General features: G+C 50.2%; 1 protein-coding gene across 7 annotated transcripts in view; it reads right to left on the bottom strand.

Moving 5' to 3' along the window:
- MARC1 (mitochondrial amidoxime reducing component 1) overlaps positions 1-26,219 on the bottom strand; it is a 73,709-nt gene that overhangs the window by 34,149 nt on the left and 13,341 nt on the right. For 4 of the 7 annotated variants that reach the window (XR_002336192.1, XM_021064337.1, XM_021064341.1 and 1 more), the window contains exons 5-6: positions 22,886-22,947; positions 22,720-22,791 (exon numbers count right to left, since the gene is read on the bottom strand). Coding sequence is in view for 6 of the 7 variants with exons in the window: in XM_021064337.1 (XP_020919996.1) it covers positions 22,720-22,791; positions 22,886-22,947 (134 nt within the window). In the remaining variant the exon portion in view is untranslated. Of the gene's footprint in view, positions 1-14,141; positions 15,944-20,439; positions 21,338-22,719; positions 22,792-22,885; positions 22,948-26,219 lie in introns of those variants that run through there. The other 3 variants (XM_021064339.1, XM_021064338.1, XM_021064342.1) reach the window with 3 other exon arrangements.

Raw genomic sequence — 26,219 nt, 5'->3', positions numbered from 1 at the left:
CCCACCTGTGGTACTATGTGGGCCTGTGCACCTCACCCAGACTCTACGCTCATTCATGTTACAGGCGTGGCTCCTGGAGGCTTTCAATTCCTGGGCTGGACTTGCCCAGGAGCAGACTCATGGTGGGGAACAGCAGGTGTACCTGAGGGAACCAGGGATGGATTTCTGGAGTTCTGGGGGCCGTGGAAGTGCAGCACATGAACTCGGAATAAGGTGAGCTGGAGAGAAGGAGGCTGAGCTGGGGAAGGCATGTTTCCCTGGTACTACAGGTGCTATAGGTACTGCGGGTGCTACAGGTGCTACAGGTGGGAGCTCCACCAAGGTGACAGCTGAGGACTGAGGACAGAAGGGCCATGCCTCCAGTTTCCCTTCTTTTTTTTTTTTTTGGTCTTTTTAGGGCTGCACCCATGGCACATGGAAGTTCCCAGGCTAGGGGTTGAATTGAAGCTGCAGCTGATGGCCTACACCCACAACCACAGCAATGGGGGTTCCTTAAGCTCCTGAGCGAGGCTAGGGATCGAACCTGCATCCTCATGGATACTCAGCAGGTTCCTAACCTGCTGAGCCACAACAGGAACTCCTAGAAATAACTTCTAAAGGCGTTGACGGCTGGGCAAGGAGTCCTGTGGGGCCATGTCCTCACCTGTGCAGACGTGTGTCTGAGCGGGAGAGAAAGGCCCACGAGTGTCCTTAAAACAGGGTGAGTCCAGATGTGGGTCCCAAACGCCATCCCAAAGACCTGGGTTTTTTTCTTTTTAAAATTTTTTTATAGTCGATTTACAACATTCTGTCAATTTCGGCTGTACATCGTCCTCCACCGTGTTCCTCCACAAGGGCCTGGATAGAGACCCCTGGGCTCGACAGCAGGACAGAGCCTCAGCCCCGCATCCGTTCTAAAGGCAATCGCCTGCATCTGCTACCCCCAAACTCCCCGTCCATCCCACTCCCTCCTCCTCCCCCTTGGCAGCCACAAGTCTGCTCTCGGGTCTGGGAGAAGACTTGGTTTTCTGTTGAGTTGCTTCTCTCTCAAGTAACTCAACAAGCCCTTGGCAAGGACAGCGGGTGAGCTGCTTTCATCAGGGTAACGGTTCTCCTTAAAGATTCGCTCACGTAGGAGTAAACCCCATGCAAGCTGGAGTCTGTGAGTTCCTGGTGACAGCTTCCGTCCTCACACCCCACAGCCCGGGAGCTGACGAGCCCTGGCCAGAAAGCTCACAGGAAGGCACCTTTGCACACCTGCCATGAGAGCCTCACAGACACCCGCGGGACTAGCATCATCATATGAGCTGGGTTGTACCTGTTTTAGAGCTGTCTCAGCAAAGGGTAGAAAGCCTGCCCCTGTCACCCAGCCAGCACAGCCCCAGGCACCCGGACAGGGAGGTCTCCCCGCCCCCTGCCAGTCCCCTCTCGCCCATCTTAGGAGGCCCGAGTTTTTCCAAAGGAACGGGTTGATGATGTTGGATAACCAAGCACAGCCTTCCAGCACCAGGTGCCAGATCTGTCCATTTCCAGTGGCGGCAATGCCAGGAAAGAAAACCTCTCCGCCGCCCGCATCAGGGTCTTGAGGCCGTCCTGACCCAGCCCCCGACAGCCAGCGAGTGTGACCTGGGGCGTCGGGGGGGCGGGGGGCGGGCATGTCGCCTTGGGCTCTCCGCACTTGGGTGGGGGGTGGGGAGCATGTGGGGACCCTGCGCAGGCTGGCTCTGGGGGCAAGGTCTCTGTGCCGGGGCTGGGAACAGGGCAAGGAGCCAGGAGCCAGGCCTTCGTTTCAAAAGCAGCCTCCAGGCTGTGGGTCCCCTGGAGGGGAGATCTCAGCGGGGAACCTCAGGCTGGGCACCAAACAAAAGGGTGGTAACGAGGAAGCGAAGGAGTCTGCTTATCTCGGTTGTTTATGGTCCCTCCCCCATTTCCGCCCGCGCTCCTCCCGCTAACGACCTCCCACCCACCTCCTCAGCGCCCTCGGCAACCCCCTAATCTCTTCTCCAGGCTGCACTGAGGCCGGATTTACCACCACACAGGATTTCCGTAGGTGATAACGGCGGGGCTGGAGGCTCCGGAGCCATCCCTCCTTCCCGGGGTGGGGGGGGGGGGTGTCGGTTTCCAGCAGGGGGAGAATTCTAATCTCTCCCAAGGCTGTGACTGTCCCTGGGTGTCTCACCTACGCCGAGAGCTGAGACAGAGGCTCTTGGTAAGAGTCCCTCGGCCCCCCCAACCCCCTCATCTCTAAGTGCGGGGGCGCCGCATGTGCAGGTGCACCCCCCCTCGTCTCTAAGTATGGGGGTGTCCCACGCGCAGATGCCAGAGAGAAGCGACCCAGGCGAGGTGTCTCACTTGGATCACTCAGTCACGAATCTCCAGAGCGAGAGGGTCGTGGGGTGGGCCCTCCGGAGGCCGCCTCGTCTAGGCCTCCTTGCCTGGCCGTCCATCCAGGCCCCACAGGAAGCAGGTACAGAACATGAGCCCCCCCCCCCCCCCCCCCCCCCCCGCCCCTGCATTCACTCATCCCAGGACTGTCAGCTCAACACCCAAAGAAGCATCCATCTCACAGGGTGAGATGGATTTTATGGGGTTTTTTTCCCTTTTGCCTTTTAGGGCCACAGCTGTGGTATATGGACATTCCCAGGCTAGAGGTCAAATCAGAGCTGTGGCTGCCAGGGGACACCACAGCCACAGCAACGCCAGATCAAGTTGCATCTGCAACCTACATCACAGCTCACGGCCACACCTTAACCCACTGAGCGAGGCCAGGGATCAAACCTGCATCCTCATAGATACTAGTCAGGTTCATTACCAATGAACCGCAAGGGAAACTCCACGGGTTTTGTTTTTGAATTTTGTATTGAGGAGCAGCACACATTCAGGAAAGCACGCACGTCACAAGCTCAGGCAAGTTTTACCGAGGTCATCAGCACACAGCTCAGAACACCGATGTAGCCAGAAGCCCTCTTCTCTGCCCCAGCCTCGGCCCCTGCCCACGGCTCAGCGCAGCCACCAGTGCCCTGACTTCTGACACCACAACTTCATTCCAGAGCTGCACTGAACAGACTCCCACTTTTTCTCCATCAGCACTATCTAGCTGGGAGCGGGGGCTTGCTGCGCCTGATCTGGCTGTTCTATTTTATTTTCAACTGTCAGGATGGCTAACTCCTTAACACAACATCAACTGTGAGGAATTTTAGGGAAGGAGTCAGTGGAGAGCCCTGCAGTGGGCAGAATGCCAAGGGTGGAGGGATGTGGAATGAGATAAATAGGACGAAGGCGCTGTGAAGAGATGGGAGCCGAGGAACACTCAGCCCCCCTCCCCTCCCCACCCCCCAGGAGGGGAGGGAAACGGGGCGGGGGGGGGGGGGCCTGCAAGGATGGCGAGAAACTGAAACATCCTGAGCGTTTTCACCAACGGGAGCGAGAGAAGCGGTCCAGCCTCTCCCAGGCGTCTTCAGCGGGTGCTTGCTTCTTTCCAGCTTTCCTCTACTGCTGGAGACGCTGTTTTAAGCAAAGCCATACCCCCACCTCTTGACTTGAAACAGGCATTGAAAACAGAAATATAACATCAGCCACATATGTCATTGGGGAGGGGGGGTAAGAGACACGAGCCGTGAAATTTTACCATTGGTGACAGTAAGTCTAGTCACAATACTGCACAACCATCACACTATCCAGATCCAGAACATCGTGTCACCCTCATACCTACTAAGCAGTCATTCCCCTTCCTCAAAACCATGCCCAGATGCCACCAAGTAGCTGGCAACGCGTTAACAACACATGTGTTGCCCAGGCCTCCTGCATTCTTACCAAAGGGAGCATTAACCTTCTCTCTTCCACATGAGACCCACATACTTTTTTTTGGTCTTTTTAAGGGTGCACCTGCGGCATATGGAGGTTCCCAGGCTAGGGGTCCAATAGGAGCTGCAGCTGCTGACAGCAAAGCCAGGTCCTCAATCCACAGAGCAAGGCTAGGGATTGAACCCGAGTCCTAGTGGATCCTCGTCGGGTTCCTTACTGTGGAGCCACCATGGGAAGTCCAAGACCCACATACATAATTTTTAATTTTCTAGTAGCCACACTAAAAAGGTAAGAACAGGTGAAAGTCATTCTGGTATTTATTTAACCCAGTACATCCAAGCTGTTGTCGCTTCAACACGTCACCAGTATAAAGATGAGTACTGCACTATTTTGCACTCCTGAACGTGGACAGAGTTTTTGAAATTGAGTGTGTCTCTCTCACAAGCCACACATCCTGGTTGGGACTGGTCACATTCAAGAACCCCACGTCCCTAATGGCTACCATGTTGGATGGGGTTGCTCTAAACAGTTTATAGAATGCACTCAGCGCCCTAAATCATATTTTTAAATTTTTTTTGTCTTTCTACGGCCGCACCCGCAACGTATGGAGGTTCCCAGACTAGGGGTCTAATCGGAGCTGATTGCAGCCTACTACACCACAGTCACAACAACCAACGCTGGATCCAAGCCACATCTGCGACCTACACCACAGCTCACAGCAACACTGGATCCTTAACCCACTGAGCGAGGCTAGGGATTGAACCCACATCCTCTTAGATCCTAGTCGGGTTCGTTAACTGCCCGAAGGGAACTCCCAGTTTTTTAATGTAAATTTATTTTCTTCATTATAAAAATAATATATTTGGAAACTGGAAAGAAAAATTACCCCGAAGCAACAACATAAGAAAAACTATAATCACTTTTTTGTTCTCTGTGTGTTTGGTGCTCTGTGTGTTACTCTGTTGTGTTTGGTTCTCTGCGTGTTTGGTGCTCTGTGTGTCTGGTGCTCTGTGCGTTTGGTTCTCTGTGTGTTTGGTGCTCTGTGTGTCTGGTGCTCTGCGTGTTTGGTGCTCTGTGTGTCTGGTGCTCTGTGTGTCTGGTGCTGCTCGATAGGTTTTCTCTTCTCATTTTGTGGTCCATACTAGGACATCACCACCTACCCTGAGGTGGAAACTGCAGGACAACACAACCACTTGCAGAGGCAAACGTGCCACTTTCCCAGGTCATGACGAGGTTGGTGACTTAGCTTGTTTCTAAGATCCCTTCCAACCCAAAGGTGCCACGGTTCTAGGATGCCATACAATCATCTCTTCTGCTCCACAGACACACAACACACAGACACACAGACCCACAACACAGGTCTTCCATTCTAGCCTGCAAAGGAGTGAGAACAGCTCTGCTCAGCCTTGCTAACTCACTGGGAATACAGAGACGTCTAAACAGAAGCGCTTTTATTTAGCATTCATGCTCAGAAAAAAGAAAACCTAGCAGAAACCAGACTCGGTATCCAAGAATGTAAAAACACTTTTTTTTTTTTTTTTCAAAATTCCCAGAAGCTCCGTGCCACAATGCCCCAAGCTGGAAAAAATGTGCCATTTCATATGTTTATAACAACATCTGATTTAATATTATACAGTTTTGCTTAGTCACAAACCAGAACAAATACTTTCAGATTTATTACATCCTTCTATTCTGAGACTTAAGTAATCATACTTAATAATGGAGGCATTCCACAGCCCAAGAAAAAAGCTTTATAATTCTTTGACCAAAGATTCCTGAGAGACAGGTTATTCTCAAGAAGGATTTAAGGTTTTCAAGCTCTCAATGAAGCTTGAAATTCATCTTTTCCAGTTCACACGAAAAGAGTTTCCATAAACCAAATATAATGGAAAAATTAAAAATCATTAAAAAAAAAAAAAAAAGAGTTTCCTCTGAAGCTTGCCTGGGAGGTAGAAAGAGGAAAACTAGTTGACAGACAGAATCTCTCAGAGCTTGGCAATCTCTCACCAGCATCCCTCAGCCTTACTTTGTCTTAAAAACAAAATAAAACACAAAACAAACCAAAAAAAAAAAAAAAACCCATACCATTAGCTCCTGTGTTCTTTACATTATTAATGATGCATTTTGTGCTTCTTTCTAATTTGCTGATTCATGAAAAGGCATCAGCTGACTTTATTTTTATCTTTCTTCCTATGGCCGAACCTGTGGCATACGAAAGTTCCCAGGCTAGGGTTTGAATGAGAGCTGCAGCTACGACCTACGCCACAGCCACAGCAACACTGGATCCCAGCATATCTGTGACCTACAATGCAACTTATAGCAATGCTAGATTCTTAACCCAGTGAGCAAGGCCAAGGATTGACCCTGCATCCTCACAGAGACAACGTTGGGTCCTTAACCCGTTGAGCCACAACGGGAACTCCCCAAATGACCTTTTGGAGTTTTTTGAAGGTTTTTTTAATAGTTGATTTGCAACGTTCTGTCAATTTTTGCTGTACAATCAAGTAACCCAGCAAACCCATACATTCTTTTTCTCACAGTATCCTCCATCATGCTCCATCACAAGTGACTCGGTATAGTTCCCTGTGCTGCACAGCAGGATCTCATTGCTTATCCACTCCAGATGCTGTCATATGCATCTACTAACCCCAAACTCCCCATCCATCCCACTCCTTCCCACTCCCCCTTGGCAACCACAAGTCTGTTCTTCAAGTCCATGAGTTTGTTTCTTTTCTGTAGAAAGGTTCATTTGTACCATATATTAGATTTCACAAATAAGTGATATCATAGGGTATTTGTTTTTTCCTCTTTCTGACTTACTTCACTTAGTATGAGAGTCTCTAGTTCCATCCATGTTGCTGCAAATGGCATTATTTTATCTTTTTTATGGCTGAGTAATATTCCATTATGTATATACCACATCTTCTTCATCCATTCATCTGTCATGGACATTTAGGTTATTTCCATGTCTTGGCTATCGTGAATAGTGCTGCAGTGCACACACAGGTGCATGTAACTTTTTCACAGAAAGTTTTGTCTGGATACATGTCCAGGAGTGGGAACTAACATTAAAAAGAGGCAAAAGTTCTTTTAAAAACATCCTTTCTCATTATTTCCCCCAATCCTGTAACACAGACATGTATTACACAATTTGGAGACCATTGTTCAGCTCCAAGCATTGCCCCTTCCTGTCTAATTAATTCAGGAGTCGTTACCATGTGAGAATTAGCTCAGCTGCTCAGAGGTCCATCCAGGTTGCGCCTTCCGAGCTCCACTTCCTTTCAGGGCACAGGAGGTCCTCTGATGCGTCCAGAAATGGGTGCTGTGGTCCTCTGAGGGCTGGGGATGTGTGTTTGGATCAGAGTGAACTGGTCACCCAAAGTGGGCACCTCCATGCTTAACCAATGGATTTTGGTGAGTTCCACTTGACAAAGAAAGCCAGTATTTGTCACTCCAGTATTCCTTTACTTACCATGAAAGCGGTGTGAGGGAGCTCCTATTGCGGCTCAGCAGTAACAAACCCAACTAGTATTCATGAGGATGCGGGTTCAATCCCTGGCCTGGCTCAGTGGGTTAAGGATCCAGCATTGCCGTGAGCTGTGGTGCAGGTTGCAGACGCAACTCGGATCTGGCGTTGCTGTGGTTGTGGTGTCGGCCAGCATCTGTGGCTCCAACTGGCCCCCTGGCCTGGGAATTTCCATAGGCTGTGGGTACGGTCTTAAAAAACCCAACTAACCTGGAGTTCCCGTCGTGGTTCAGTGGTTAACAAATCCGACTAGGAACCATGGGGTTTTGGGTTCAATCCCCGGCCTCACTCAGTGGGTTAAGGATCCGGCATTGCCATGAGCAGTGGTGTAGGTCGCAGACCCGGCTCAGATCTGGCATTGCTGTGGCTATGGTGTAGGCCGACAGCTACAGCTCCGATTAGACACCTAGCCTGGGGATCTCCATATCCCGTGGGTGTGGCCCTAAAAAAACAAAAGAAAAAAAACATCCCCTCTCCCCCAGCCCCAGGCAACCCCAATTCTTCTTTCTGTTTCTATGAATCTGACTACACTAGTACCTCGTATGGATGGAATCATAGAGTATTTGTCCTTTTGTGACTGGCTGATTTCATTTACCATAATATCTTTAAGGTTCGTCCATGTTGTAGCGTGTGTTAGAATTTTTTTCCTTCTTAAGGCTGAGTGACATTCCGTTGTATCAATATAGAACATTTATTATTTGTTTGTTGGTTTGTTTAGGGCCACACCCACACCTATGGAAGTTCCCCAGCTAGGGTTCGAATCAGAGCTGCAGTTGCCAGCCACAGCCACAGCCATGGCCACACCACATCCAAGCCGTGTCTGCAACCTACACCACAGCTCATGACAATGCCAGATCCTTAATCCACTCAACAGGGCCAGGGACCGATCCCGCATCCTCATGGATACTCGTCAGGTTCATCAGTGCTGAGCCACAGCGGGAACTCTGGATACAGGGCATTTGTTTATCCACTTGTCTGTCCGTGGACAACTGCAGTTTTCACCTTTTGGCTCTTGGGACTCGTGCTGCGAAGAACATGGGTGATGTGTCTCACTTTCCAAACAGATCAAAAACTTTAAGCCACACAGGAGACGATCACGGCACTGTCCTCACACCAACAAATTTAGAAAATAATTCATCCCCAGTCCCAGAGGCGTTTCGGGCAAAAATCACATGTCTAGAGCCCCATATGTGGTGCTACCAAGAGCCATAGCAGATTGAGAAGAAAGGGTTCCTCTTAGAAGATTCCTCTAAGGCAGAAGGATAAATGGCTTCACGTGAAGTGCTCATCCATCAGTGCCAGCTGACTGTAATCCACACGGAGGTTAATGATGGCACCGTGTCCCCTGGTGAGGGGGTGGGGTCAACTCACCCCTGTAAACAGTCTGCTCTCTCAGAGAGTAGCATGCCTGCCTCAAACACATTTTCATGGTTCAAGATAAAAACATGATTCCAAAGGGTTTCTTACAACAAGCATTTCTTTTCTGCCAGAGAAGCTGGAAATGTGGCTACCCCGCCTCAGGGCCAACACTGCTGAGCACACTGCAACCAAGAGCAAGACTGAGTATTGGACCAGGCCTGCAGCCCGTGCCCAGATCGTCAGCAGCCAGCACACATGCCAACTGGAACGCTGCAAAACATCAGACACCCGGCGTGGAGAAGGGACTCGTCCCACACAGAACATGGGGCAGGCGGGATTGATACCCCGAAAACTGGAAAGCACGGGGATACTGGGAAACGCAGCTGAGCAACCCACGGGTGCAACCTGAAATCTGTCATGTGATAAAAAGAATGTATACAAATGCATAACTGGGTCCCTTTGCTGTACAGCAGAAATTGACACGACCTTGCGAATCAATTATACTAAAAATTGTTTTTAAAGAAAATAAATCCATAAAGATTTCAAGCATGCAAAAAAAGAAAGAAACTTGAAATCTGCATCTGCTTTCTTTTCAAAAGCCCCGAGAGCATAAGGAGAAGCATACAGCTTTAAGAACTAAGGTTCACCCCACCAGGCATTAACGGTGTCCAGAAACGATGTGAAGAATCTTACTTGACGTCCCCGAGACGTTTATATCGGGTCCAAAGCAGAACCAGAGGGGGAAACATGTTCATTTTCTCAGCCTTCTGATAGCACATATACAAGCTCTCCTAGCCTCACAAAAAGCTCCAAATCTATTCTCGAGGACTTCAACTGCCTTAAAATATAGGCTTGCATTTATCTTGGCCACATTAACGAGATCTGTTTGACCAATACATTTATATTTATGATGACTAAGGGCAGATTATGGTTGTTAAAATTTGTCCCTGGGACATGAAAACACTCCTCTGTCATTAATACATTTTGTAACATAAACTATGATGTCAGGTCAACGTGAAGGGTAAAAACGTTCCGAAAGTATGCGCACATCATTTTTTAAAGCCATTGAGCCTAATGGAATAACAAAGGTCATCATAACAAACCATTACAGCCTTGGTCTTGGCAACTCTGGCCACAGAAGAATCTCCAAGAAACGATCATCATTCCTCCAGTGTTATGGCATCCAGACGACAGGGATGGCTCGCAAATGAGTCATACGGGCTCAGATCCTCGGTAGCTATGTGCGCGCGGGACGATCAATTATTCATGTGTTTACAGAGAGCTTTCCCGGTTGATGTGAACCAGAGCTGCCTGCAAAGTAGAACTCTCCAGCTGTCCTCGGCCGTCCCGGGCCTCCGACTAACAAGCCGCCTTAATTGCTGGCAGGTCATCTGGAAGGTGTCCCTCCCCTCGACCAAGGCCAGCCACCCCTCCGAGTCGTTATTAGGTGGAAAAATACTCATCAGAAATAATTATGACCGCGGTGCGTTATTGACAGTACTTGCAGCTGTTGAACCTGGACTTGCCTCAGGCCCCGCGGACGTCCACAGGGACTGGCGTCCACGGACCCCTGGAGATGCAGGTCCGGGAATGGTACAGGGGCTGGGTGGGAGGTGAAGGGGCTGTGGGCTTCATGAGGGGGGTGGGGGGGAAGAGCCTTCTAGAATGCTCCACGAAGGTGAAGGAGCACGACGGACGATCACCGAGAGTGAATAGATTAAATTGGTCAATGGCCAAATAGGAGTGCACTATGACCCATCCCGGCAACTCAGCCTGGGAAGACGTCAAATGGAAAGTCACGTCTCAGCCCCCTTTGTGTCTTAATATAAGCGGCAGCCTGTCCGAGAAGACGAATAATGAGATTAGGGCAACTCCTCTCTCTGAGCTCGGCTGCAGTGCTTGGGGCCAGGGGGCCCCATCAGTCCCCTCTCAGCTGTGTTTGGAGGGAGAGCAGGAGCCTCGTTGAAGCAGCGGCCTAGTTAAAGGCAGTGGGTCCTGCAGACAAAGGGACGCCCCAGGTAGTTCTGCTTACCCCAAGTCCAAGGACCTCGTGGAGCTGAGCCAGATCCTTCCCCTTTCTCGACGCTGGGTAACTTTAGACGCTCCCATAATGAACATGTCCACTTCTAAGAAAGAGTTTTGTAGAAGCAAATAATGTCTATTCTTGGAGTTCCCGTTGTGGCTCAGCAGCCTAAGAACCCAACACACAGTGTCCATGAGGATGCAGGTTCAATTCTTGGCCTCGATTGGTGGGTTGAGGACCTGGTGTTGCCCCAAGCTGGGACCTGGTTCGCAGATGCGGCTCAGATCCTGTGTTGCTGTGGCTGTGGTGTGGCAGCTGTGGCTCCAATTGGGCCCGTAGCCTAGAAACCTCCATATGCCGCAGGTATGGCCCTAAAAAATAATAATAATTATAGGAGTTCCCGTCGTGGCACAGTGGAAACAAATCCAACTAGGAACCATGAGGTTGTGGGTTCGATCCCTGGCCTCGCTCAGTAGGTTAAGGATCTTGCATTGCCGCGAGCTGTGGTGTAGGCTGCAGACATGGTTTGGAGCCTGCGTTGCTGTGGCTACGGCGTAGGCCAGTGGCTACAGCTCTGATTGGACCCCTAGCCTGGGAAGCTCCATGTGCCGCGGGATTGGTCCTCAAAAGCAAAAGTAATAAAAGTGATGACAATGGTGACGGTGTCTATTCTTGCTGGTATGAAATCAGAGGATAAAGGGAAGATGGATGTAGAGTCAGGGGCGTCAGAACCCCTGGGAAAAGTCTGCCTAATGTGATGGCTGCAACTTGAGTTGTGACGAGTTGCTGGCAGCCGGGAGCATCCCGGAGCCCTGGCATTAGGTGGCATTGTGACGAGGCCAGGACCGAACAGCCTGTGTCCCCACCTCTCACCAGGATCCACCCCACCCAGCCACGAATGCAGGTTTGGAAAATGAGCCTGAAGAAAGCGAAGGCTCCTTGCTCAGGCCTGAAGTGGGAGAGCTGGTCTGAGACCCCGTCTCCTGCCTCCTTTAACCCCGAAGTCCCATCCCCTCCCCCAGCCTCCTCCATGGCAGAGGGACACTTCGTTGCCTTCTTCCTTTACATGAGTGCACATTCTGGCTGATGACGAATCCTCGGCCCTGGCTGCTGCTCCCTCTACACAGCAGAGCAGCGCTTCCCAAAAAGTGACCTGAAATAGACCTGGGGGGGTGGGTGTTGCAGAGACACAATTCTCACTGCAGGTCCCTTGGAAGAGTGAGGCCTGCAGAACTTCCCCGAGTTGCTGGTCCATGGAATCCTTTTTCAGGAGCATTCCTGCAGGGGAGCTTGCAGAACCTCGTGGGCCAGGAAGACTCAGGAAGTGCAGCTTTATGATAGCAACACCCTGTTTAGATTCCACACTGGCATCTTCAAGTCACTCTAAAAGATCTGCTCCCAGCCACCATGGAATGCTTTTTTATTTTTTTCCCCTAGGGCCAAATCTGCAGTGTATGGAAGTTCCCAGGCTAGGGGTCGAATTGGAGCTGTAGCTGCCAGCCTATGTCACAGCCGCATCTGCGACCTACACCACAGCTCACAGCAACACCGGATCCTTTACCCACTGAGCGAGGCCAAGGATAGAACCCACAACCTCATGGGTTCTAGTTGGGTTCATTACCTCTGAGCCACAGTAGGGACTCCCAGAATGCTTTAATTTGTCGCACTCTCCAAGTTCTGGGGGCACCTGCCTGCCGTCCCTGTGGGTGACAGCCTCATAGCTGGTTTACCAAAGTCACATTGGCCCATCAAGCTTGCTTGTGGCCAACGCACACAGTTCGAGCAAACGGGCAGCCCTCTCACAGTGTGTCTGCTCACCCCACATCACTAAGGGCAGGAGGAGTGTTTCCCAAATGGCCAGACGACGGCTGGATTTCCTTGGGGCCTGCCCTGAATTCCTTCGGTCTTTGTGTGTACGCTGCTGCTGCTCTCCTCGCCCGCTTGTGACCGTCCAGTCTTTCTGGGGAATGGCTGGGGAATGAGGTTTAAGCAGCCCAGACTCTTCCCCACACGGCCCTTTGCAAGATCTCCAGCTGCGGGTCTATAACCCTGGGCTGTGACTGCCGCGTGGCCTTGCCACCCAGAACGAAGCACCATCGATGGTGGATGACCTGGCCTGACCCTGAATGGCCATGACCTGCAGCTGTGAGGAGACCTCGCTGAGGGTCTGTGACGGTCGGCCTTCCTGGCCCTGGATTTCAAGTGGAATTCTGCACAAAGGTTCAGGATCCAAAATAAACGAGATATCAGCCCTGCCTTGGGCATCAACCAACTCATTAAATGTAAAATAAACACAAGTAAATGGCCTTTAAATCTCACTGACAAAGAGCTTGGCCACTACTCTAAGATTCTAGGGGTCACTGGAATCTCTGGGGGGTTTTTTGTTTTTGGTTTCTTTTGGTGTTTTTTTGTTTGTTTGGTTGGTTGGTTGGTTGGTTTTAGGTCTGCACCTGCGTCCGGGCTAGGCATCGAATTGGAGCTGCAGCCGCCAGCCTATACCACAGCCACAGCTACACAGGATCCAAGCTGCATCTGCGACCTACACCACAGCTCACGAAAATGCCAGATCCTTAACCCGCTGAGTGAGGCCAGGTTTCGAACCTGCATCCTCATGGATACTAGTTGGATTCGTTTCTGCTGAGCCACGACGGGAACCTCTGGAACCTTTGTCTTAAAACAGGCATCTTCCTCACTCTCTGAGGAGCAAAAGGAAACTCCGGACCAATGAGGAGCCCGTCGGGGTACCCCTTCCGCTGAAGGATGGGTCTGCAAAGCAGAGGAGGGCAGAGTGGGCGTGCGTGTGGCCTTTGGCCCAGACTGAGTCAGTGGGGAAGTGACTACTCTAACTGACCAGGGCTTGGAAATCCAGGTCCAAGGCACTCGCTTGCCACCCATTATACACATCTGGGACCAGCCACCAGACCAACCTTGAGTTTCTTGTTAGCGCCTAACCATCGTCTGCTCATGTGGTTTCCCGAATGCGGTGGTTTCCAAAATCCTGCGTGCATCCCGCCAGGCGTTCCCGAGGTCCCTTCGTAATGCCACTTGCTGAACCCTTATTTTTGCCTCAATCTATCTGTAGTTTCAGGATAAAGTGGATTTAGCGGGCCAGAGGATGGCCCAAGGGTCATCAATTAATTATTCGAATTCCGCTTCATGTCAAGTGTGCAGAAAATAAATTGCAAGAAGTCACCAACCAGAAAGCACAACACACAGGCATCTGTTACCTGGGAACTTTCCTCAGAGCTCGGCTGGGCTCCAATTGTCACTACAACCCTCTTTGACCAAACCAGAGTAGAACACGAACAGCCCTTCAGAGACGGAGGCCGTCCGAGGATGCTGAGTGTTTGTAAGGCACCAGCTCCTCCGGGGGCGGAGTCCATGGCTTTTTCCACTCAAACATCAGTCGGCCTCAACGTCGGCCAAAAAGTGAGCAAGATCCGAAACGGGTCAGAGCAGCTGCTATTTATTCGCAGATTTGAAACATATTTGCCACGACTTAGCTTCCCAGTACAATCAAAGGGGAAAGTGGCAACGGCAGAGAAGCTTCATCAGATCTTCAAGGTCTACAATTTGATCAGGAGAAAAAAAAGTAGATACTGGTTTTTAAGTGGCCTGGCATATGTTTGCTTTTCACCTTTGAAAAGTTTTTCAAAACCTAAAATAAAGGGGTTTTATTTCAGATCACGCCATCACGTCTCTTCTCATCCACGGACCTCAGAACTTTTTCACCCTGATTTTGAGGAGGAGCAACCAGTCATGAGTTGATGGGACCAGCAAGATCCAGGGGGACCCCATGACAGCACAGCTGGGCCTCTAGGGTATCACCTGCCCACAGCAGAGAGGCAGAGAGTACCTGGCGGGTACCCCGCTTTCTTTCAACAACTTTTTTCCAGGCTAGAAAAGAAAAACCCAACCACAAGTTCTCATCTTTTCAACAGTGTGGGCTGAGCGGTCATTCCTCGCCACTAGGGGGCTTCATGTCCTTCCAAGACTCTTTTTGCTCTCATATTAAGACCAGCACCATCATACCTCCGGGCAACATCAAACAGCATCTCAGATGACATCAGATGAGGGGGCCTCTCCCATCTAGTGCCACTGTGCATTCTCACCTGCTGGGAAGAGCTGGGCATCAGGAAGAGGGTGTACTTGATACTTTGTTTCATGGCCAGGAAGTTTGGTTGCCGGGCTTTCCACATATTGCCGTCAGAGCCTGACAGCAGGGCTGCCCTCATGAGCTGATCTTCTCCCCCCTTATCGCTGCTGTCCTACAGCCCAGAGGACCTGCGTGCCACGAAGGATCCATCAAATCCTCGCGGACACTGTCTGAGAGGCAACAGAGCTGGATCCAAGATCATCAATGAACACCCTGAGCGTTTCCTTAAAGGTCAGGCTCATGACGTCCTTTTCAAAGCTAGTCTATGAGTTCCCATCGTGGCGCAGTGGAAACGAATCCGACTAGGAACCACGAAGTTGTGGGTTCGATCCCTGGCCTCGCTCAGTGGGTTAAGGATCTGGCATTGCTGTGGCTGTGGTGTAGGCCGGCGGCTACAGCTCGGATTAGACTCCTAGCCTGGGAACCTCCATATGCTGCATGTGCGGCCCTAAAAAGACAAAAAAAAAAAAAAAAAAAAGCTAGTCTAAGGCTTGAGGAGAACGTGAAATGACAGTCTGGCCTTATTTGGAGAGCTACTAACTTTCCACTGCCTACCCCAGGCTTGGGGTAACAAGACAGCAGAACATCTTCTTGACCCCACTTTCCCCCTTTCTCTTCTCTCCTCTGTCCCTAAGGAGTAGCAATGAGATGACAGAGGTAGTAGCCCTCTAGGTAGGTGACTGGAGAAAGAGAGAGAATTATTCCATAATCACAGTTCATCGAGCAACGTTTAGAATCCTGTCTTAACACTCAGTGACTTACTGAATTGCTGTTAAAACTATCTTTCTTTGCCTTGGGCACTGAGAGGCTGGAAGCACCCAGACACAAAGTCCAAAAGACACAGGCTTGACGCTCACAGATCTAAGAAAGTGCCGAAGTGTCAGTTTCAAAACACTGCGCTTCCAGGGTTGGCATTTGTGATGTCATGTCTTTTAAAGGCTTCGGCTCTTCCAGGTCATATGGTTCCTATTCCTGGCCGAGCAGGTACACAGGGTCTCCCACTTGGATGGTCCCTGGGTTCTCCAGGACAAAATACTGTCCGAAGAAAGGCGATTTTCCGTATAGCTTTTCCTCAGAAGGGTCACACAGGCGGTAACTGTGACAGGACAGAGATCAGAATGAGTCCCAGCCAAACAAGCGAGAGCTCAAAGAGCACATGACTTCTCAGCGGAGGGTCCACCCCGTACAGCGCTGCCATGGGCCCGGCTCCTGCGAGCACTGTCTCCATCCAGACCAACAGAACAGCACCTCCTGGGGGTGTGCAGTGAACTGCCTGCCCGGTGCAGAAGCCACCGAAGCAGAAGCAATGGCCATGTTCCCACAGCCTCCTTCCCGTAATGTTCCCCTCCTCAGCAGTAAGAGAGGACAACGCCGAAGCTGCTTGGCTTCCTTCATCGCCTCCCTTGGCCCTCAGCATCTCTCCTCCTGCCTCCTCCGCGCCTACCCTCAGAAGCACCAACTCACCAGCCCGTCAGGCTCGGCGCCCTCCAGTCGGCCTTTCATCCTTTCCTGCACATTCCACAGCATGTCCATAGCTGCCCGGCCCTGGGGTTGCTCCAGCACCACGTCCTTTGAGTTTGTTCCCTTTTTCCCATGCTCACAATTTCGCCTCGAGCATCCTCAGACAAGTGGCCAGAGTGACCTCTCAACCTGCCAATCTCCTCCTTCTCCCTCCTCCCCCGCAGCTTAGTCCTAATACCACCCTCGGCTACTTTCTTCCCTGTGCTCTGGGCTCATCCTTCCGGAGCTCAGAAACGCTCAATGGACCCCCAGTGCTGAGGAGTACGTCTTCAAGCCGGCCCGCAGGGTCCCTACCCGGCCCCGGCCAGCTTCCTCCCACCTGTCACCCGCACCCCTTCCGGGCCCTGTGCAGGGCCTCACTGGATTCCTTGAGGTCCCTTCCTCTTGCCTTGCATGTTTCTGGCCCAGTGGGTCCTTTGAGATTCTTGTGGGATCCCCTCTCCCCTGCCCATTTCCCAAGCATGAGAATTCCACCTTTTCTCCAAGGCCCAGCGCAAAGGCCACGTCTCCGAGGAAGGAAGAGCCCAGAATGTTTTCCCACCACACTTTTCCCTGCGTGCCCTTAATACGCACATGACATGTCCTGCAGCGTCAGGGCACAGGCCCACCTATTCCCCCTGCACAGAGAGTCCACAGAGAGTGAGAAACGCGATTGACACCCTTGCATTGTTCCATTCATTGTCACCGGGGACCCACAATGGTTTGATGAGCAGATGACCTCGTTGGTAAGTGAAGCCCTCTACTAGCGCAGAAGGAACAGCGTGGTCAGCAGAACGCAAGACGCCCAAGGAAGGGGGGACGCCTAGGTGGACGAATAACAGGGCTGGTCTCCCTCCCTGCTCCCACTGGGAGAAGGTCTTCCTTCACTTTCTCATTTAAGCTGACTCTAAATTTACATCACTTTTTTTGCTTTTGCTTTTCAGGGCTGCATCTGCGGCATCTGGAAGGTTAGAGGTCTAATTGAGAGGGCAGCTGCCCGCCTATACCACAGCCACAGCAACGCCAGATCTGAGCCGCATCTGCAACCTACACCACAGCTCATGGCAACACTAGGTCCTTAGCTCACTGAGCAGGGTCAGGGATCGAACCTCAAGGATACTCACTGGGTTCGTTACTGACGAGCCACAATGGGAACTCCCACTTTCATTTTAAAATATTTTCATGGAAAGCATTCATTTCATTCTACTGTGCTTTAAGAAAAAAACAATTCCAGAGTTCCTCTTGTGGCTCAGTGGTAACAGACCCAATGAGTATCCATGAGGATGCAGGTTTGATCCCTGGCCTAGATCATTGGGTTAAGGATCCCGTGTTGCTGTGAGCTGTGGTGTAGGCACAGACATGGCTCAGACCCTGCATTGCTCTGGCTGTGGTGTAGGCCGGCAGCTGCAGCTCTGATTTGACCCCTATCCTGGGAACCTCCATGTGCCGCAGGTGCAGCCCTAAAAAGCAAAAATAAAAGTAGAAAAAACTATTGCAACAACTTGGGCCTAATTTTGTTCTTCAAATCAGACCCGGCTAAAGAGAACACGGGAAGGGTGAAATCTAGAGCCTCCTTCCAGAGACCCTCTGCCCGCTTCCAGAACACAGGTGCCATGTCAGTGTGTTTCTTGCTGAGTCCCAGCTGCCTGGTGCAGCACCTGGCACATGGCAGCCACTCCAAACAAGGCTGGTTGAACGAAGATATAAATCAACAAATGGACAGGAGCCAGGAGCCGCCGGCCCAGCCTGCCCCGCCGCTCCATGAATATTCATTCCCTTCCCCTGCGGTCAGGTCTCGGCAATGACCTTGGACCCTGGGGACCCAGGCACCTCTCCTAGCCTGCCTCTCTGTCAGCACGCAACAGCAAGGGCGTCTGGGGATCTGTGCTGCTTGGAGGGTGACCTCTTCAGCTACTTTTAGGGCTTCAGACTCCTCCTAGCTGCCAGCTCTGTAGCCTGAGGTTCTGATGATCTCAGGGAGGGAACAGAGAGGCAGAGTCCTGCCTCCCATACACTGACCATTTATAAAGAACATCACACGTACGACTTCTTAATCCTCATGACGAGCCTTGCACGCACCCTCCCCACCTCACAGGGGGTCTCAGAGGAGTAACCCACTCGCCCAGGATCACAGACCTCAGTGGTCAGACTCGGTCCAGAGTGAGGACCTTCCCCGCCAGTATGTGGCCCTTGGTCATCCCTATACCCCCAGCACATGCACAGGCCTCACAAGAGGTGAGGGGGTTGATATTTATGCTTCTCCACGAAGGTGAACCCCCCCCCACCCCGCAACCCGCTTCCCCTGCCCCTCCCCATCAACCACCCACATAGACACTCCCCCACCAGGTAACTCGGGACTCAAGGACTCACAAGAGCCGCTGCTCCTCCCAGCCCAGCCCCTCAAGCTGCTCCTGGTGAGCCAGGAGTTGATTTGTACAAGTGCAGGTGGCGAGCCGGCCGGCGTGTCCTACTAGCCACCACCCCCGCTCAGGTCCCACCTGCGCTCCTGCGGACAGGGTCCCTGCAGGGCTGCGGGAAGACCCCACAAATTCGATCATCAGAGACCCCTTGTGGGGCTGAGGAAGTATTGTCATTGTCTATGAATTCACGTGTACAACAAGCTTTGTTCAAGACGCCAAAAACGTGGCATTCGCTCATACACAGATCTTCTATGATTTTTTCCCAAATGTAAATATTATATATAATATATAGTCTATATATTATATGAATATTATATGATATATAATATATTATACATGTTGTTATATTTTACACATATATATGTATGTATTTCGTTTTTGTTTATGATGGGATTAATAAATTACAAATCCATTTAAAATCACCTTTCTTAGTGCTTTTTTCTTTTTAATGAAAAGTTCCCAGGCCAGGGACTGAATGCAAGCTGCAGCTGTGGCCAGGCCAGATCCTATCACCGCGTCATAGCAGGAACTCCTCTTACTGCGTTTTCTCTTTCCGTGAATAAGAACATTCAAGAAACAAATGGGTGAGAGACCAAGACTTTTTTAGCTTAAGCAGAAGTCTCCATACTTGGAGTTCCCTTCGTGGCTCAGCAGTTACAAACATGACTAGAATCCATGAGTATGTAGGTTCGACCCCTGGCCTCCCTCAGTGGGTTAAGGATCCAGTGTTGTCGTGAGCTGTGATGTAGGTTGCAGACATAGCTTGGTTCTGGTGTTGCTGTGGCTGTGGTGTAGGCCAGCAGCTACAGCTCCAATTAGACCCCTAGCCTGGGAACCTCCATATGCCGCGGGTGCGGCCCTAGAAAAGACAAAAAAAAAAAAAAAAAAATGGCTCCCAACGGAGGGGAGTGCACTTCCCGAATTATCAGAGGGAAAGGTGCCAGACACCAAGCTCAGTGCTGGGAGCACAGAGAGAACAAGAGGTATAAAAAAGGCTGACAAGGGGGTGTTCCCATTGTGGTTCAACGGTTGATAAACCTGACTAGCGTCCATGAGGACTTGGGTTTGATCTCTGGCCTCACTCAGTGGGTTAAGGATCTGGCATTGCTGTGGCTGTGGTGTAGGCCAGCGGCTACAACTCCAATTAGACCCCTAGCCTGGGAACCTCCATTTGCCACAGGTGCAGCCTTAAAAGACAAAAAAGGGGGAGGAGGGTGACAAGATATGGAAGCCACCTAAATGTCCACTGACAGATGAATGGATGAAGAAGAGGTAGTGCATATACACAATGGAATATTACTCAGCCACAAAAAGGATGGAATAATGCCATTCACAGCAACATGGATGCAATTTAGACTCTCATACTAAGTGAAGTAAGTCGGAAAGAGAAAGACAAATCCCATATGATATCACTTATATGTGGAATCTAAAATATGGCACAGATGAACCTACCTACGGAACGCAAACAGACTCACAGACATAGAGAACAGACTTGTGGTTGCCAAAGGGAGGGGGAGGGAGTAGGATGGACGGGGAGTTTGGGGCTGGTAGATGCAGACTATTGCATTTAGAATGGATAAGCAATGAGGTCCTGCTGTACAGCGCAGGGAACTCTGTCCAGTTTCTTGGGACTGACCATGATGGAAGGTAGGATGAGAAAAAGAATATATATATATGACTGGGGCATTTTGCTGTAGAGCAGAAATTGACACAACATTTTAAATCAACTACACTCCAAGGGAAAAAAAAAAAAGAATGACAAGAATGGCCTCTGGGGAATGACAAGTCAACTCCCCAGATCACTTGGTTGGTTTGCATAGGGAACCATCCAGGTCTGTGGCTCCCCACTGATTTCATCAGGAGGAACACCCAGTGCCTGAGCCAGAGGGGGGACCTGCTGACCTGGTGTTCATCAGAGGAGACGAGCCTGCTGGTCCAAAGAAGGCCGTGAGCTTGGCGAGAGAAGGGACGAAGCGGATTCCCATTCCAAGGGCCAATCTGGTCACACACGCCCAAGCATGACCGCCCCTAATGTGCTCTTCCCTGACGCTTTTGTCAGATGGCCAAACTTCTTTTTTTTTTTTAATTTCAGTTATGCATGTATTGATTTTTTAGGCTTTACTTAAGTATAGTTACTTTACAAGATTGCCATCATTCTGCTGTGCACCAAAGGGACCCAGTCACACACAGACACATATTCACTCTCTCTCAGATTCTTTTCCCACGTGGATCATCACACAACACTGGGGAGCGTTCTCTGTGCACTGCAGCAGGTTCCTGTTGGCCACTCATCCCATAGACCTCAGTGTGGGATGTCAGATGCCCAAACTTGAGGCTTCCAGGGCTTTGCCTAAAGCCGGCGTCACTGTCTCCCCCCCACCACAAGTGACACCCCAGGATGCAGGTCAGGGCAAAGCCGAGCGTCTCAAGGGCTGTAAATATGAGACCTGACACCCCACCCCAGCCCCTGATCCTGCATCCGTGAAGATGAGCATCCTTTCTGGGTTTCAGCGATGTCCTGGTCCAAGATGGGACAGGTAACGGCATGGAAGCGTGTGGATCCTGAATTGCTGTTTTAGCAAAAGCATCCCAGGTTGACTCCAGAAAGTTTAGAGGCTACATATCAGAATATGTATTTTCCCCTTAATTCCATCACCTGAAGAGCATCTCAATATCAGTTTTCAGTTTTCCAGCCTGATCGCTGCTCAGGTGCATTTATACATTTTACTTGTTTGTTTTTAGGCGGAAATTCCCAGGCCAGGGACTGAATCCACGTCACAGCAGTGACAATGCCGGGTTCTTAACCCCCTGCATCACCAGAGAAGTCTATGCATTTACATAGTTGAAAAACAAAGCAAAAACTCAATACTCTATACACTGCCTTGTAATCAGGTTTTTTTTTTTTAAATGAATGTTATCTTAAATATCATTCCCTGCAACGTAAACTTATTGTCTGCCGTGGTCTTTCATTAAAATGTTTTATTATGAAAATGTAACTAAGCATAAGAATAGAAAAAGCAGTGCAATGAGTCCCCACGTAATTAACACTCAGAGCCTATTTATCATGATTTGACACCTTTTTCCATGATTCCTTTTGCCAAGATCACAGGCAGTGCACCCCAGCTCTCACTTCACCCCATGTGCTCAAACCTGCTTCTCCAAAACACATGGGCATTTATCGCGGCACCACCAAGCCTTCATCGCACCTAAGGAATTTGTGATATCACCCAGGACTCAGTCCAAACTAGCTACCGTGTGTACTTTTTTTAAATTGGTCTGTTCAGATCATGAATTCTTTTTTTTTTTCTTCCTTTTTTTTGTCTTTTTAGGGCCGCAGCCACGGATTATGAAGGTTCCCAGGCTAGGGGTCGAATCAGAGCTGCAGCCACCGGCCTACACCACAGCCACAGCAATGTAGGATCCAAACCTCATCTGCGACCTACACCACAGCTCATGACAATGCCAGATCTTTGCCCACTAAGCAAGGCCAGGGATTAAACCTGCATCCTCATGGATACTAGTTGGGTTCGTTACCACATAGCCACGATGGAAGCTCCCAGATCATGAATTCTAAATGAAAAATAAAATTGGAGTTTCTGTCATGGGTCAGTGGAAACGCATGTGACTAGTATCCTGGAGGATGCAGGTTCAATCCCTGGCCTCGCTCTATAGGCGAAGGATGCAGCATTGCCGTGAGCTGTGATGTAGGCCACAGATGTGGCTCGGATCTGGCGTTGCTGTGGCTGTGGTGTAGGCAGCTGAAGCTCTGATTCAACCCCTGGCCTGGAAACCTCCATATGCCCCAGGTGAGGCCCTAAAAATGGGGGGGGGGTAAAAATAGTTGTTCCAGCAAGCGTTCTGGGGGCCAAAGCACCCAGAAATGTTTTCGAAATTACCCAGTCATGTGGACCCCCTTCTGCCTCAAGAATGGACGTAAACCACTTAGTCCTACCTCCTCAGGGTCTCCAGCGGCTCCTTCCTGCTCATGATGCCGGTGTCCGGGTCCACTGTGGTTAAAACGCACCTGGCCACACACACAGGGCATCACGCAGGGCACAGGGCAGCAGGTCCTCGGCCTCCCTCCCGCTCCCGGGCGGCGCGGCGCACACGCTCCTCACCTGTAACAAGCCATCACCCTCTTCAGTTCCACGTCACCTATAAGAATCTCATCCCACGAGTCCTGGGGACAAAGCACATAATTCACATGAGGGCTTCAGACCCTGAACCACCGGTGCAGGGACTTCGAGTCACTCAACAGCTAATGAAGCCACTTCCATCAAAGGAGGTGGACTCGGAGTTCCCGCTGTGGCTCAGCAGGTTAAGAACCTGACATAGTCTCAGTAAAGATGCAGTTCGATCCCCAGCTTTGCTCAGTGGGTTAAGGGTCTGGCCTTGCGGCACAGGTCACAGAAGCGGCTCGGATCTGGTGTTGCTGTGGCTGCGGTGTAAGCCTCAACTGCAGCTGGAGCGGACCCCTGGCCTGGGAACCTCCATACGCTGCAGGTGCGGCTCTAAAAGTGAACAAGATAAAAGGAGGCAGATGCTCCATCGGTCCTAAGAAGCTGCACACCTCCCTGACCCCTCCCTCCACCTTGGATTTGTCCCTTCATTCCCCTGAAAAGCAGTGCTTCCCCCCTTTCACTTGTAAGACGGGGGTGGAAATGCACCTCCTTCAGGGAGCCTGCCTGACCTGCTGAGCTTGACTGGGGGAGGTGGGAAGTCCAGGAGCTGATGGGGGGCTCAGGGGGAGAGGCGGGAGGGGTCTGAGCGGGGGATTACAGTGGATTGTATCAGATCCCCCGTGCACGTCTAAAGTGGATTGAGATCCTCAGTCATGGCATCTGTTGATCTTGCATGTCCCTGGCCGCATAGGAATGAATCCAGAGCAGGGGCTGCCTCCTCTCCCAGCTTCTCCAGGGGGCATTTACAAAGCACCCCAGCCCAGGAAGCTCCTTGGACATTTGTCCTCAGCCTGGGTCACCGGCACCTACCCCTCAGGACAAATCCTATCGACAGACTGTGCCGCTCAAAGCCAACAGGGGAGAGAGAACACACACGTACGAAAGGTCAGGATTCCTTTCACGAGTTCGGAAAAATTGAGAGAACACGTGACAACAGGAAACTATATCCAATCTCTTATGATAGAAGATGATGGGAGATACTATGAGAAAAAGAATGTGGCCTTCCCGTCATGACTCAGCAGTTAGTGAACCCAACTAGCATCTGTGAGGATGCAGGTTCAATCCCTGGCCTCGCTCAGGGGGTTATGGATCCAGCATGGCTGTGGCTGTGGTATAGGCCGGCGGCTACAGCTCCAAATCAGCCTCTAGCCTGGGAACCTCCATATGCCATGGGTGTGGCTGTAGAAAGACAAAAAGACAAAAAAAGAAATAAAAAAGAAAAAGAATGTATATATGTATGACTGGGTCACTATGCTGTACAGCAGAAATTGACATAACATTATAAACCAATGATTCTAGACTGTTCTCCAAGGAAGATATACAGATGGCCAGAAAACACATGAAAAAATGCTCAACATCGCTGATTATAAGAGAAATGCAAATCAAAACTACCATGAGATACCACCTCACACCAGTCAGAATGGGCATCATTCATAAGTCCACAAATAACAAGTGCTGGAGGGGGTGTGGAGAAAAGGGAACCCTCCTGCACTGTTGGTGGGAATGTAAACTGGTACAGCCACTATGGAGAACAGTTTGGAGATACCTTAGAAATCTAGAACTTCCATATGACCCCGCAATCCCACTCTTGGGCATCTATCCGGACAAAGCTCTACTTAAAAGAGACACATGCACCCGCATGTTCATTGCAGCACTATTCACAATAGCCAGGACATGGAAACAAGCCAAATGTCCATCGACAGAGGATTGGATTTGGAAGATGTGGTATGGATACACAAAGGAATACTACTCAGCCATAAAAAAGAATGACATAAAGCCATTTGCAACAACATGGATGGAACTAGACTCTCACACTGAGTGAAATGAGTCAGAAAGACAAAGACAAATACCATATGATATCACTTATAACTGGAATCTAATATACAGCACAAAAGAACCTTTCCACAGAAAAGAAAATCATGGACTTGGAGAATAGACTTGAGTCTGGCCAGAGGGAGAGGGAGGGAGTTGGGGGGATCGGGAGCTTGGGGTTAATGGATACAACTTGGAATGGATTTACAAGGAGATCCTGCTGAGTAGCATCAAGAACAATGTCATGATACTTATATTGCAACAGAACAAAGGGTGGGGGAAAAATGTATACATGTAAGAGGAACTTGGTCCCCATGCTGTACAGTGGAAAAAAATTAAAACAACAAAACAAGAAAAAAAAATAATTCTTTAATTTTAAAAAATAGAAATAGGAGTTCCCGATGTGGTTCAGTGGAAACAAACCCGACCAGTATCCATGAGGATGCGGGTTCCATCCCTGGCCCCACTCAGGGATCCCTTGCCATGAGCTGTGGTGTAGGTCACAGACACAGCTTGGATCTTGCATTGCTGTGGTTGTGGTGTAGGCTGGCAGCTTTAGCTCTGATGCCACCCCTGGCCTGGGAACTTCCATATGCCTCAGGCGCGGCCCTAAAATAAATAAGTAAATAAACAGAAATAAAGACGCGTGGAAAGATAGCACCCAGTATGCTACTTTAACTGGGTGCAGGCAAGGTTTTGCTGGTGGTTCAGATTTTCAGGCCGCTCTGGTCAGCAGAGGGTTTATGGAAAAGAGTAGAGACTCTAAGAGGCACGAAAAAAGGGTGAGGGGACTCTGAGCCACAGTCAGAAGGAAGGACATCTGCTTGTTCCTGAGAGAAGAGCTGGCTCCCTGAGGGCTGAAGACCAGAATTCCTGAGTTAAAACAAAGGTCATCCAGTCCTTTGTGGATGACAAGCCAGAAAGAAAGGTCCAGACCAAGAATTTTAACTCTGATAGTGGGTATTAGTCTTGATATTTCCATTGCAGGTTGTTTTTGTTGGTTGGTTGGGAGGCTGTTTTTTAATTGCCAGTTTCACAACAATCCAAAAAGCTGGGCACCTCCGATCAGAGCAGTCGAGACTGTGCTGTGCACATCTCTCCACCAGAAGGCACTGCGGTCACAAAATAAATAAATAAATAAAAGATCCAAAAGCAGCGAAATGAGGGTTCTGGTCAAGAAATTAATTTATTGATGATTAAGAAAATATTGACCGAACTCCTTTGTTATGTGCAATAAAAACTTGGGGCTTGGATCACAGATAAATAAATTAAAAAGCCCACCATCAGGAAAGGATGTGTTTGGCAAACTGGAGGGAAAAGAGCAAACGATGAATGCTGAATGCACCCTGCGGCCCGGAACCAAGTGGAGAAGGGCCCCTCGCCATCTTCCTAGAATGTGTTCCCTTGAGATGACAGGAAACTGAGACAGGGCCAGCCAGGTACGGAGAGACGCAGACAC

The sequence above is a fragment of the Sus scrofa genome, chromosome 10, assembly GCF_000003025.6.
Source record: "Sus scrofa isolate TJ Tabasco breed Duroc chromosome 10, Sscrofa11.1, whole genome shotgun sequence".
NCBI classification, from domain to species: domain Eukaryota; kingdom Metazoa; phylum Chordata; class Mammalia; order Artiodactyla; family Suidae; genus Sus; species Sus scrofa.
The sequence above is the reverse complement of the archived record's forward strand: the minus strand, read 5'-3'. Positions and strand labels throughout refer to the sequence as shown.